The sequence below is a fragment of the Cavia porcellus genome, unplaced genomic scaffold (genome assembly GCF_034190915.1).
Source record: "Cavia porcellus strain 051 isolate PalLab524CR breed Dunkin Hartley unplaced genomic scaffold, mCavPor4.1 scaffold_8, whole genome shotgun sequence".
Classification (NCBI taxonomy): Eukaryota; Metazoa; Chordata; class Mammalia; order Rodentia; family Caviidae; genus Cavia; species Cavia porcellus.
In genome coordinates, this window is record NW_026947491.1 from 55,605,715 (window position 1) to 55,620,053 (window position 14,339).

The following is a 14,339-nucleotide window of genomic DNA, read 5'->3' on the forward strand; positions in this document are numbered from 1 at the left end:
CATCTTTGTCCTATTACTGATGATATTTCAGTGGCATGTTAAGAGAGCTCATAAGACTGTAAGCTGACGCTGGTGTCTTCTAGCTACTTTTAAAAAAGAATCCATCAATTCTCCATTTGCCAAATCTCTGCTGCTTTGCTGGAATGCTCTCACAGCTTTTACATCTTTATCAGCTCAGCAAATTCTCCAAACCCTTTTTTTTCTTCTTTCCTTTTAAGTACTCAGTGCAAGATGATGAGCTCTTGCAGCTCTGACTCGGCTTTGTGGAGGTGAAAGAGCAAGAAAGGCCTTGCTTCAGGCAGCTCTCTGTTGCTATCCAGTATTGTGATTTGAGAAACACCACTCATTTCTTTATTCTCTGAAACTATTTTTTTTTTAAAACCGAGAAACAAGAAAAGAAAAATAAATATGATAGCAATGATTCTATTTTCTTCACAAAGCTGTTCTGGAGACCCAATAACATCATGTGGAGGGAACTGCAAACCCTAACATATTGTACCCGATCTCCGGGTGCTAACACCAGGGCAGGCTAGCTGTTGGAAGGAGAGAAAGAAGTGGGCCCAGGGAACCTGGGGTTCAATCCCAAAGTCTCATTTAAAATAACGAGTGACGAGGACTCAAAAGGGTGTACTTGGAAGAAAAGTCACAAGTACAGGCTGTCAAAAGGTGGTAGGAAATAAAGAGTATGTTTTGTTTCCTTTACTCTGTGTGGCCAACTCCAAAACTCAACCTTACACAGAACTTTAAATGTGGTGCTTCTGCCAGAAAGGAAAACAAGCAAGCAAACAAACAAACAAACAAAAAACTCTATCATATTTCCTTGCAGTCCTATAAACCAAGTAAACTGTTTCAAGACAGGCATGTTGGCAGACCACCAAATGTATCCAAATTCTCTGCAGTGGTTGGTTCTGTCTCTGCTGTATAATGTCACATGAAACTAACCCTGGTGGCAAGAAACTTAGGTTTGAGGCTCACTTCTGCCTTTTAGTAGTCAGGCAAGACAATTATGGTCATTCATAATTTCAAACCTTGAGGACCACCTTCCAGGAATAATGAATGGAAGAGAAGGACTGACTCCTCAGATGGAGGAGTCAGGGAGGAAGATGGGGCATCACATGCCTTCCAGGTGGAGCACGTGCAGGAACACATCCTGGAGATGTGAGAGAGCGCTGTCGTGTTTGGGCAGCTTTACCTAGTCAGGTTTGGTTACACAGCTAGATTTCTGCTGGGCAGTGGTAAGGGATGAAGCCTGACTTCTCAAAGCTTAGGAAATGAAAGGTTAGGACTGCACATGTTTATGGCTCTACCATCTTCTGACTCTTTGATCACAGGAGATTAAATTTTGATGTGACTGGCCATGTGACTGCAGAGCATTTGGATGCAAGTGAATCAAGTGACATTTAAGTATTACAAATATGTTGGCTGCTCATACTACTCCAAAGTAGCTGGTTGTTTTGGCTGTGAGCATAATTTCATACTTGAAAATATACCACAGATATTCTTGTGTTTTTTTTTCTCTTGGAGAGACCTCAGACAAAATAAATAATTGACTTTGGAGAGTGGAAATAATCTAGTAGCTCAGAAAGTTTCTAAATCAGCTTAAATATTAGTGGTAAAGTGGCTGAAGTTGTACCCAATGCCTGACTGCTATAACACAAGGTTTCCATTTTCTCCATGTGAGATCTGGGACTTTACACGCCCGTGAGGCAGGCTACAAGGAAGGAGCTCATTTACAAGCTGGGACACTCCTATGATACACTTCTTTCTCAGAGTTTTCAATAGCTTATTCACTACTGAATCAAAGGGTCATTGAATGAATCAGTCAGTGGACAGGCTTGAGCCTAGTGCAATAATAATTTGAGGAAGATGTCTATTGTCACTGACATGCTTTTTTGCAGATATAAGAGTCACAAGAAAACCCAGCCCGTGAGAATCTAGGCGCAGTGTAGACGGGTTAAGTTGCCTCAAGTCCATTTAGGAGGGAGGCAAGGCACAAAGGGAGTGACCCCCTGTCAACTATTGGCCTACTTTGCTTTGTGCCTGTTTTCCCAGCATAGTTGTTCACTCTGTCCCTTTTGACTATCAGAAAAAAAAAGTCATAGTTGAGGGGATAGGTACTATGGTGACCTGATGCAGAAACAATGAGATGGCTACTACTCTTCCCTTCTGTGGCTGCTCTGTCTGTCACTAGGACTGAAATAATAATATTGTTTCACAGGATTCTTCATAATGGTGGGTTTTCAGAGACGTCAAGTGAGCAAGAGAACAGTTATGTGTGTGCATGTTGTCTCAGAAAAGGAGATGTAATCATACAGGCAAACTGGGCTGCTTGTTGTATGGCGGTCAGTCATCCTGATTGCAGCAGTTACTCTGGCAGTGAGCCCAGGATGAAGTACACTTGAGTTTAGGCAGAGAGCAGGGTGTACTGTACCCCTAAACCTTCAGCCTGGCACTGAGCCATACGTGTAGTAAGAGTGACTCAGTGAGTCCAGGACCAGAGTAGAAATGTCTCAAACACACATTAGGGCTGTAAAACTGACATTCCTAAAACACAGAAAGTAATGGCATAGGACAGTTTTCTTATTGTGGTCTTTGGGTCACCTTCTCTAGAAATGTCTAAAAATGTGTAAATTCTTAGGACCTACCCTACACCCAATATTCAGACTTTCAGGAAGCAGATTCTAGGAGTTTTTTTTTTTTTTTTTTTTTTTTTGGTACCCAGGATCAAACTCACCTCACACTTGCTAGGAAGGCGCTGTGCCACTGAGCTATATCTCTGGCCCCAGAATTTGCATTTTAAAAGTGGCTTTTCAAGTTATTATTATCCACAATAAATTAATGAAAAAATTTTACATATTTAAATGAAATACTCAAATAAAATGATTATTTTTCAGGAGTAGACACAGGCTGACAATCTCTAATGACACAATTTTACAGGGTGGCTTCCATTATGAGATCACAGATTTTATAGTTTGTGTGTATATGAAGAATAAATCTCAAATTTTGGCTTTATTTAAATAGCTAGTTGGCAAATCACAAATCATTGGCTAAAGTTACCCATGTAAATGGGACACAGATGCTTACATTCACACAAGCAACTTTTTCTGCCCAACTCAAGAGTTAAGAGATGGAGACCAACAGACTAAGTCATTGAGTCTGTGCTTAGTAAAGTTACAATGTACTAGAATCAAAGAAAGGAGCTTTTGTATAGCTGTAATACGTGACATTCCCAACACATTCAAGGTAGTGGTAGAGGTGGGCCACATACCCCATGGACACAAAACTTTAACTGTGAACTCTGATGTATGAGATACTGCAGAAGTATGAGACTAAAGTGACTAATGACTGTCAAATAACACAATTTTAGGTAACCAAAGAAACTACAGACTTATTTGTCCTTTATACAGGTGGACCCATTCTTTGCACTACTTGAAATTTATATGATTTCGCAGGTTTTCTTAAGAAAAAGATACTATGTAATAATGAAAACAAACTTGGATACTAAGATGAGTGTTTATTAAGAATGAGAAAAAAAGTTACAATGAACTACTTGAATTTTGGATTCTTTTTTCACAGTAGTGTTTATAAAAATGCTTTCTGGTTGCAATTTTGTTTCTCCTCTCTGTCTAGAGTGTTCTACATTTCCCAGCAGAAAGAAGAACTCGAATGTCCTGATCCAAGCAAAGATCCACATACTTAAGTTTAATTTGTCTCTTTGTAATCTGCCTTTATATAGCAAACTAGATTTCCTCCTTCATTAGCTACACAGCTAACTCATCAACTTGTACTATTTTGTACTGGAGAGACAGATAATTATTACTTTATTCTTCAAGGTTTCACAGCAGGGAGAGCATTTCTATAGGAAGGCCATGAAAGGAAGTCTCCAAGGTGGTTTCCAATTCCTGGTCCAAAAATGTGAACTGAATGTGGCAGCAAGGATGTTTTGGGACTTCAGAGCTGGGTCTTAAGAAGTCTTGGAGCTTCTGTCTAGGGCCTTGGAGCTCCTTGCCTTTAGAATAGTTTCTCGCAGAATACATGCTTTGAGAAGGTGAAACCATTTTGATAGGCCACTGGTGGTGAATCTATGGCATAGGTGCCACAGGGGGCTGTTTATATTATTGAAAGTTGTAAAAGTTTCACCATCACTGGGATAGGCTATGTATTGCTGCCTCGGCTAAACTCTCAGCTGACAGGCAACATCAACTGTCAACCATCAGAGTAACCATCAACCATTGTGGAATTCTAATCTTCAGATAAATCTAACTCTACCAAAATCTGACTCTGATCAAGCCATCCTGGACCTCCAGTTCAGCCCAATCTTCAGGATGAATCTAACCCTACCAACATATGACTGTGAACAGGTGAAAGATCCCACAAAAAAATCATCCTGCTAAGTCCAAACTATAGGTCACAGAACTATGAAAGATAAAGGTAAATTGTTCTGTTAAGGCCTTAAATCTTGGAGGTGGTTTTTTTTTGTAGTCAACAAAGGCACACAGGAATTGCAGTAGGATAAGACAATTCCATGATTATAAGACAGGACACTGAGCCATCTAAACTTTTTTCTTTGGTCCCTATTTGTGCATAAATAGTGTTACTTCAGCTCCCTTCTCCTGGCAGGTGAATAGTAGGAAAACCTTCGCTCGGTGGAGGTGGGGGTGGAGCGTTGGAAGACTTATCTACAACTGAACAGAGGATAAGTTTAATTTGTGAACCAGAGGATAAGAATGAGAAGTCTATTTTAATCTTAAATCCAAACTGTGATTTCCAATCTAACTGGACAGTAACTGGTTCAGAAAACTCAAAGAAAAAGGTTTAAAATTATTTTTCTTACTACTACAGCAAGTATCTGCTTCATTTCTTTTAGGCTAGAAAGCAAAGTGTTTGTATGTACATGTGTATGAACCCAAGGCCTCATGCACATTAAGCATGTATACTACATCTAACCAACATCTTTGGGACTATGGATAACGCTCAGGGAGAACATCCCTGAAACCACTTAGTGATAACTTCAGCCCTATGTTCTTTTCCTTCCTTTAATTTTACTCTGCTTCCTCATCTAAATTAAGTCTACTGTCTTCTTTTGTTTCTTTATAGACAAGGTCTACATAAGTTGCCCAGGCTAATCTTGTATTTATGATCTTATTGCCTCAACCTCTAAAGTAGCTGGAACAATAGGTATGTGCCACCACATCAATTCATGTTACATTAAAAAACAAAAATATCTCTCAGATATAACTCTTCAGTTTTCATAGTTCCTATCCTAGTTCAATTCTTCACTGTCATATAGTTTCTGTCCTACAGTGGCTTCCCTGTCTGTAGCTCCTTATCCCTCCAGGACCTCTGGATTTCCATGAGGTTGCAAGAAAAATTTCTTATCAGAAATTCCTTGTTTCCTTGGATTTAGTTTAAGGACTTACTATGATTTAAATAAAAATGTCCCTAAAACTTTCATGTGTTCAGAAGGTTTTTGGAAGGTGACATGGAGGGCTATGGGTTTCTTTTTGATTTTTGCAGTGGTTCAGAGCTATAGGTAAACGTGACATCAGGAGGTGAGGTCTGGTCAAAAAAGGTGCATTACTCATTACATGACTTGGAAGATCAACTTGGCTCTGCTCTTTGCTTTCTGTTTCCCTGCCACCATGACATGACTAGCTTTCCTCTGCAAAAACCTTTCCAACATGGTGTTTTGAAGCCAGAAGACTATGGACTGAAACATAAAAATCATGGTACCAGATAAACGTCTCCTCTGTTAAACTGTTGGTAATGAGTACATTTTCCCAGAGATGATAAAGTAACTAAAACAGATTTTGGGGTCAGAAAAGTAAGGTCATTACTGTGACTACATGACCATGTGGTTTAGAAATCGTTGGAACTGGTTCGTTGGAGAAGTTTGAAAAAGTTTAGAATTCTAGCTAGAGAAGATTTAAGTGGAGCTTGATGGAAGATTTTTATTGGGGTGTAAAAGATCAGAATGCTGATAAAAATGCAGATGATATAAAGATAAGATTAGGAGGTTTCAATTGGAAGTAAGAACTTCATTGGCAGTTGGACCTGAGACCTTGTGTGTTACATTCAGGCAGAATATTTATCTTCATTTTGTTCATGTCCTGAGACTATGCAGGAGACTGAGATTAAGGGTGCAGGATTAATTAATCTGGTGGAGAAAATTCCAATGCAGCCCAATGTTCAGTTTGTGACAATGACACTGCTCACTGCTTTTAATGGGATTTACACTGAGAAACAGGAGCAAAAATTCCATTTAAAAAGTTTTTAGTTTCACTAGAAAAGAAGTTGCTATAAAATTTTAACAACAGAAAAAAGAGCTTGAAATGGGAATATTTATCCTTTGGTATTGTGTGTTGGAAGTATTTAACTTTCTTTTTGATTTTTGCAGTGGTTCAGAGCTAAGAATTTTCCTTGACTTTAAGAGGAGACTCTGGACTTAAACTTTTCATCAGTGTTACAACTGTTAAGACTTTGACAACTCTTATAGATAGACTAAATGCATTTTACATAAAGAGACAGGGATGAGTCTTTTGGGCTAATATGTTATGGTTTATATACAGAATGACTTCCAAAAACTCTAACGTATGCAGAGTCATTGCTTTTGGCAAGTGATTGGGTAATGGGATACAATAACTGATTATGATGTTATGAAGTAGGTCCTGACTTGAAGAGATGGATCACTGGGGGTATGATGTGGAGAAGAGTATAGCTTGAGCCTCAGTTCCTCCACTCTCTGCTTTCTGGCTGCCATGATGTGAGCTACTTTCCTCTGTGGCAGGCTTTTCCACCATGCAGTTTCTGTGTTTGAGCCAGTTTACCATGGACTGAGGCTCTAAAACTGTGAGCCAAAATAAACTTTTCTTCCTTTAAATTGTGGGTGTCAGGTATTGTGTATCAGTGAAAGAGACTAAGACAAATCTCTGTTGTAATTATTCTTATGATAGTTGATAGCCTTTTGTATTAATCTTCTAAATGCAATGACTCAAGACAAATTTATTTTATACTAATCTCACTGCCGTTTCCATTATTTTCTTGTCCTATTTATTCATGTCTTCTTTAGACTACCGTATATAGTGCTGTCTTCCCTTCTAAACTCCTTTTGTCTCTTAGGAAGAAAGAAACAGGGTTTATGGCTAATTGTTCTTTAGCTAGTTTGACATTCCAACTGATCCCAAATCTTAATTCCTTGAGGCTGTATTCCTCAACATTTTACTCAATCACTACTAGACTCACCATCCCTATGGAAAGGGCCACTGATATTGTGTGGTTTTCATTAAGCATGAAGGGGAGCTAGGAACTAATATTTATTATGACAAGTTTTGTACTAAGTGCTTTATACAGGCCATTTAATTTTTTTCATTGGTTTCCTTGGTATGACAGTTCTATTGTCCTTTTTACTGAAGAAGTAGATGAGATTTACATAAAGTATCTCTATTAGGCCCTCAGATAGTAAGTCTAGAGACAAGTTTAATAACAGCACTGATTCCTAGTCTGAGTTTTTAACCACTGCTTTAGAATGTCCTCCCTTACGGCTATTTTGAGGGGCCTAGGGAATTTTTTAAACAAGTCTTTCCTCTTGTATTATCTGTAGATAATTACTGCTAATCTTTTAGAAAACTTTAAGATGTTCAACTATGCTTGAACAATTTTGAATCAATATTCATATTCTGCATATACAATCACATTCTCTTTCACTTAGTATACTGCAGACATTCTCCCACATTGTTATACTTTGATATTGTTCTTTATGAATTGGCCAGAATACTGCAAACACACAATACAATAAACCATGCTCTTTCCCAAAATGAGATTTTGACTTAGGATCACAGAAACTCATCAAGAACTGGAAGACCATAAATGTTAAGGTACAAATATAAGATCTTAAATATTATTCATATTTTTCTTGGGAGACAACAAGAGCACCTTCAAAAAAGTAATCATTCTCTCCTCATATGAATATGAATAATGGGAATCCCTGTGTGTGATGCCTTTTGGAAGCCAGAAAGAATACTTACTGGCATATCTGACCATGCGCCAGACATCAGGCCAGGCTGCAGCCCTGACATTCTCATTTGTTCTTCTAGATTACTTGTCAGTACAGGCCTTTTACCCCACCTTAAAGGAGGGGAAAGATTGCTGAAGTTGCTTATTCTTTTAGAGAAGTTTGTTTCAGATAAAAGAAAAAAAAATATTATTTAGATTTTTAAAAATCCTCAGAATGAGCTAAATGCATGGGTCGGAATTATAGAAAAACAGCCGACAGAAATCCTGAAAATGAAAAAGGGGTTAAATAAAGCAGAGAAAACTTTGGGCTCCTGATGGTGCTGTCTGGCAAGGGCAAGAAGAGGGTATTGCTGAGTAGGGGACTTGGCTCTGCAACTGGATCCAAAACAGAAAAGGCCTTGTTCTTTCAAGAGCCTGAGCTGGGGCTAAAGGCAACGGCGTGGTCTTGGAGTGGAGGCTGCAAACAAGGGTGAAATAAGAAGCATCCCAGCTCTACGGAGGGCCTGTCACGGGCCCAAAAGGGGCGTGGAGCAGAGAACATCTGGAAGTTTGGGCTGCAGGCCTGTGCCAAGCTGCCTGAGTAATATGACACGTGTTGCTGGCCTGGCGGTGGGAGGGCTCCTAGGAAAGCGGGAAATGTGGAGGGCCCGGGCTTCCCCCCTTTGAGTGTAACAAATCCTTTCCTCCTCCACTTGAGCTCTTTTAGGATGGTGCTCAAAGTTGAACAGTGAGTTTTATAAACAAGAAGTCTGAGACCGGGCTAGGGACAGCACCTTGTGCTGTCACACAGACAAAGCCAGGAGCTGTGGACCAGAGTGAAATGCCTCCCAAACAACCCTTGTGGATTATAGCTCACAGGCCTGAGCTCCCTCCGAGGAGCCTCTTGTGGAATCCAGGGCTTCGCCAGAAATCTCTGCCTTCTACCCTGGAAGGTTTGACAGGCTCAGCAAACCTGGCGGCCGTTCTTCAGGTTTGGCAAACTCGAGATTTTTCCAGCGCCTTGTGTTCAGTGAAACTGAAAATGTGTTTGGCTAGAAAGCCTTCTCTAATTTTTAAACCCCTGTGCGTTTTTTTTTCTCACATAAATCTGATCCACATGTTTTTGATTTATTTATATTTAACTCATCAAGTCAAATTAGGAGCTACAATGATGAATGGGGACAATGTTAATTTCCAAGAAGATTTTTGAGTCCTTTTTCTTAGAACTAGAATCACATTTCCTCACCCACCCCCCTCAACCGTTAAAACTACCAGACTGAGCTGGGTTTGAAATTTAGAACCCAAATGTGAAATAAAGATCCATGCTTGGCAAAGACAAAGCATAGCAGGGGAATGTTCTTAGGAAGTCACAGTTAGAAGTGAGGGTGGGGCTGAGGACGGGGAGGAGTCCATCATTATGAGATGGTTTAAATCAATGAACTTGGCTTTCTGGGTTCCCAACAGAAACACCCTTAAAGCTTGAGTCTGAACTTACTTAACTTACTATTTGTACCGCAGGGCAAAGGTTTGGGACTTGGGGGGTGGTGAGCGGTCCTTGAACCTATCTTCTTTCTTCTGTTCTCCATGTGAGCCAATTCAAGCTGTTCCTCTCTCCCTCTCTAACAGAATCCTGCCCTCCTTTCCTGGCTCTGGCTAAGGCCTCTCCATCTGGAAGTATTTAAAATGTACAACAATTTTAATCTCGTGCAAGAGAGTCTCAGGGTACACGCTCCATATCCATTAAGTTAAATTATAGGTACACAGTCTTATTTTGCACAGCTCTGTCTGGCTTAGTTTTGCACACACAGAAAAGGTCATTACCGTCTTTCCCAATTACCCTCTCTGCTACACTATCATTTCCCCCTACTTCAGCCCAACAATATTTCTCTGAGAAAATCTGGACAAGAAGGTCCCTTGACAAAACTGTTCTCTTAGGTTTATGACAAAGCCCCTAGAATCAGTATGTAGTAGGTCCCTACAACTGTGAGTGCAGAAATTTCTCTGAATTCATTTCTCTCCCTAACAGTCCTTGATCTACTTAAGACAGACCTAGATAAAACCAACTTTCTACTTAGTAACTTTACATCTTGGGGAAGTTACTTCATTTCTTTAAGTCCCAATTTCTCAATCTGTGAAATGGGTAGGTATAACAGCTATACTCACCCCATAAAGTTATTGTGAAGACTAGATGAGACACTGTGTGTAAAAACTCCAAAACGTCAGATGGAAAACTGGGAGATGTTGAAAAGATTCAGTTCCAATTAAACAGGAGGACTTGATTTTAGAGATCTATTGCACCATATGATGATTATAGTTCATAATAATGTATTTTAGATTTCAAAACTGCTGAAAGAGTAGATTTTTAACAATCCATTTTCCTGGGATTAATAATAGCAGACATATTGGAAGATCTAAAATCTAACTGCATAAAGAGAGTTCTCTTTTCAGCTACACTGAACTTCTCATTCTATATAAAAAAGTGTATACATGGGAGAAGGACATTTCAGGCTGCTTTAAGGAGAAAAATGGTTAATTAGCATTTTCTGAGATCCTCAGGGGTGTTTCTGTAAAGCATAAAGCACCATTTAACATGTTTGATAAATGTCTCTCCCCCAAGGAAGAAAACACAGAAGTTTATGAGGCCAGTATGCCCTGTGCTCTGTGAAATTCAAAGATTTATTGCTTTTCTCTGGAGAGAAGTAGTTTCGGCAGTAATTCATGGATTCTGATGTTGGTCTGAATCAAGGTACTGGGAACCCATTATCTGCTGGAGAACCTTGAACACATTATGTAGTAATGGTCCTGCTCAGGCAGAACTGCTGGGAGGGCTCAAAAAAAAAAAAAAAATTGTACGTTCTAAATGAATGGTTATTATTTCTACCAAGTTGACTTCATTTAAAATCCTGGGTGTTATCAGGACACGTGTGTACCTACTATGTCCAGTTACTAGAGATTTGTCTCTTGATGGTCTCTTAGCTCTTACGCCTAGATACTATTTTGGACACTAGCTACAGCTCTAAAGGACTCTAAGGAACTGTACAAGCTCACAGGTTTGCCCGTAGCGGGATCAGAATTGACACACTCTGAAAGGGCAATCATTAGGATGGAAGTCACCTGTGGGCCTGTATAAAACGAGAGTTGGGCCTACTAAACCACTATTTGATATTTCTATAATGTGAAAACAAAGTCTTTTCTAGTTGATACTTTCTAAAAGTGAACACAGAACTTGTTATTGTTTCCAGTATTGCAGTGAATGTGACTTAAAAAGTCAAACACAGGGCCAGTATGTTTTCAACTTAACTTCTCTGAATGACAACTGAGTAACACTGGCTCTCCAGGTTGTCAAATGTACCTAGAGGATAAGGCACATATGAGTAACTGTGGTGTATGGCAGACTGAAAATGCCACGAGAGGATGCTGCTTCTGCATGGACGAGGAGCTGGCAAAGACGGGGAAATCAGGGAAGACCCCCAAGGGGAGTGAGTCTCTGTGTTAAACCATAATGAAAAGACAAAGGCAAACTTGGCAGAAGGAATAGTTTTAAACAAATATGGAAGACCAAAGATCATGTACAGTACATTCATCTGGCTGGAACAAGGCACAAAGATCAGATTAGAAAGATCAAATTACAGCAAGCCTTGAACAGCAACGGGAGGAGTTAGGCTTTATTCTCCAGGCCACGTGGTGCCGCTGAAAGTTTCTGAGCAATGAGGAATTGAGTAGTTCTTTGAGAAAAGTCACCCGATAGCCATATGCACGCTGGATTAAAGGAGGCAGTGAATGCTGCTAGCAGGCTATGTACTCTCTGGGGGGGAGGCCAAGAGGACAAAAACTATGACAGTCAAAGTGAGGATGTGACAAGAGAGACAATGCAGAAGTAGATTTGACCCAAGATGGCTATCAAATGGAATCCATGTGAGTCAGAGAAAGATCATGTAGAAAATATTTTACTGTACAAAATATAAACAAAAACTTCATGTGGTACCTCTGGAGCTGAAGACAGGAATGGTTTTATGTAGATGTTGGAGTCATGCACCTTCAGGTCATGGTCCCCAAGTCCCCTGGTCACTCCAATAGTTGCCATTACCCGGGCCTAGGAGTGCAAGCAGAGGGTCATCAGAAACACGCACACACAGTGAAAACATCCCGCCACACGACTGCTGCTATAGGCCGAGTGATGAAAGAACTTTCCAGTTCTTCATGTCCACTTTCCATGTCCCCTGCTGTTAACTTAGGTGGGCAGTTGTTAGAAAGGCCTCATGAAAAATCAATTCTGTATTTGGGTTTTCTAGTTATCCTAAACTTATTGGGTTGCTATTTCTTCTCAGCTTTCTTCATATAGACTGGGGAAGTGCTCAGTAAACTAATTCCAATGTATGTGTGATATCTACAGTTGCTGAAGTCAGTTCGTATCCAACACAACAGCATCCACACATCCACTCACCCTTCTGTAACACAATTCTTTACAAATATTTGCTGAACCTCAGTTATGTCTGAGATAAGCATTACCAAAAGATGTAAAAGTTCAGAGACAATGGCTATCCTCCTAAAGCCCATGTATTAAGTTTATGGATGAAAAAAATACATCACTATCAACTCTGTGATCTATCTTTCTAGCATTCCTACAGATGCCCACTAGTGCTATAGCTCCTCAGAGACTGACAAGCTGAGACCTCATGCTTTCTCTCAACTTTTTAATGAATGGTTTAAGGAAGCAAAATATTGTGCTAAAACCTACAGAGTCATTTTAAATATCTCTTTGGATGCCACAATTTTGATTTACTCAGACATTTATTGAGCATGTGCTACGTGCAGATACCATGTGGTGGGGGCACAAATGTCTAAGGCCTCATCCTTACAATAAAGGAAGTTGGTAAGGGAAATAAGAGGCACTGCAAGTCTAAGGGATCACATACAGACATGGCTGCATGCTGAATGACACATGAACAATGGGTTATGTGAGCTCTGGAAGAGTGGTACAAAGCTAAGCTCCAAGAATACACAGCACCTAGGCGAGCAGACATAGACAGATGGAATGGAGCCCAATGGCTTAACCCTGAAGTCATCGGTAACAGCCTGTGTAATGTCATCATTCAAAACCCAGAGCTGGAATCCTCCATTACTTAACAATATAGACAATGAATGTCTAATATTTCATAGAGGTGAAGACGAAAAATAAATGCTAAAAAGCATTTACAATCTAACCATTACCTCCATTTTTTTTCTCACTTTCCCAAGACTCAGATATTTTGGAACCAGTCTCTAACCAGAATGTAGGTGGAGGTTATATTAAGGTAGAAATAAGGCCATGATATGTTTTCCTAAGGGCCATGCCAAAGGGCATAAAATGCAGACATGAGATGTGAAGCATGGGGACCAGAGGTCGGGCAGGTTGCAGAAACCCTTTGCTCTGCTGGCAGGCTGGGCAGGCTCTGTTGCAGCAAAGAAGCTTTCAACTCTAAAGTGAAGATTCTGGGTTCCTTGAAGCCCCTTTGTTCTCTCCCTGCAATAGCAGCTTTTCTGGCTGAAAAGAGCACATGCCTGTGCTTTAGTCCAAAGAAATCTAACATTCCTGCTAGCAACTAAACTTGTTTACAAAGTATACAGGTGTTACCCATACAAATCCTTAAAAGCATTTCTGGAAATAAAAAGCAACAGCTGAGAAAGACTCAGAGGCTCCTGGAAGAATTCAGAGAGGAAAAGAAACAAAAAACCAACTCCTAAGGACCTAGACAGCATTCTAAGAAATCATGGAGTCCTCAGAGTCAGATGGCGTGCTTTTTGGCCACAGCAAGCCTACCAATAAAAGCAAACAGAGACACAGTGGCTTTTAAAAGGCCAGCAGATCCAATGACAGTACCTGCTAGCTGCTCATCACACAACTGCCAAGCTTTAATTAACTGAAACGATTGAGAAATGTGATGTTTACATAAGTGAACTTCACTTTTTACTTAACTGAAAAACCCTTGATGTTTTATATCTCACTGCTGATAACATTCTAAGAACATGTTAGTCCATTTTTCTGTGCATTAAGGAGAGCATAATAACTGAACGGCTTATTTAATACTTAAGAATTTACTGAAGGTGTGCCATGTGTCAGGGGCCAGGCCAGGCAGGTCTAGGGAAACAAAGATAACAGGATGTTGTCCTGAGCTTACTGGAACTCACAGGGTCAAGCATGTAATAGGAGAATCTCAGCCCCAAGAACTGCAGCTGCTGGAGTCTGGTCATTGTACTGACCGATTCATATTAATGGTACCCACTGGACTAAGGAGCACATGTCTTCCTGTGATTCTCAAACCAGGGTTGTAGTGGAATGGGACAATGGTTCATAAAATGACATGGTC

General features: G+C 40.0%; 1 protein-coding gene across 3 annotated transcripts in view; it reads right to left on the bottom strand.

Moving 5' to 3' along the window:
• The window catches only part of Ppm1h (protein phosphatase, Mg2+/Mn2+ dependent 1H), a 293,414-nt gene that overhangs the window by 24,826 nt on the left and 254,249 nt on the right, over window positions 1-14,339 (bottom strand). For all 3 annotated transcript variants that reach the window (XM_003476117.4, XM_063254198.1, XM_063254197.1), the window contains exon 8: window positions 11,978-12,085. In XM_003476117.4, the coding sequence (XP_003476165.1) occupies window positions 11,978-12,085 (108 nt within the window). The remainder of the gene's footprint in view (window positions 1-11,977; window positions 12,086-14,339) is intronic.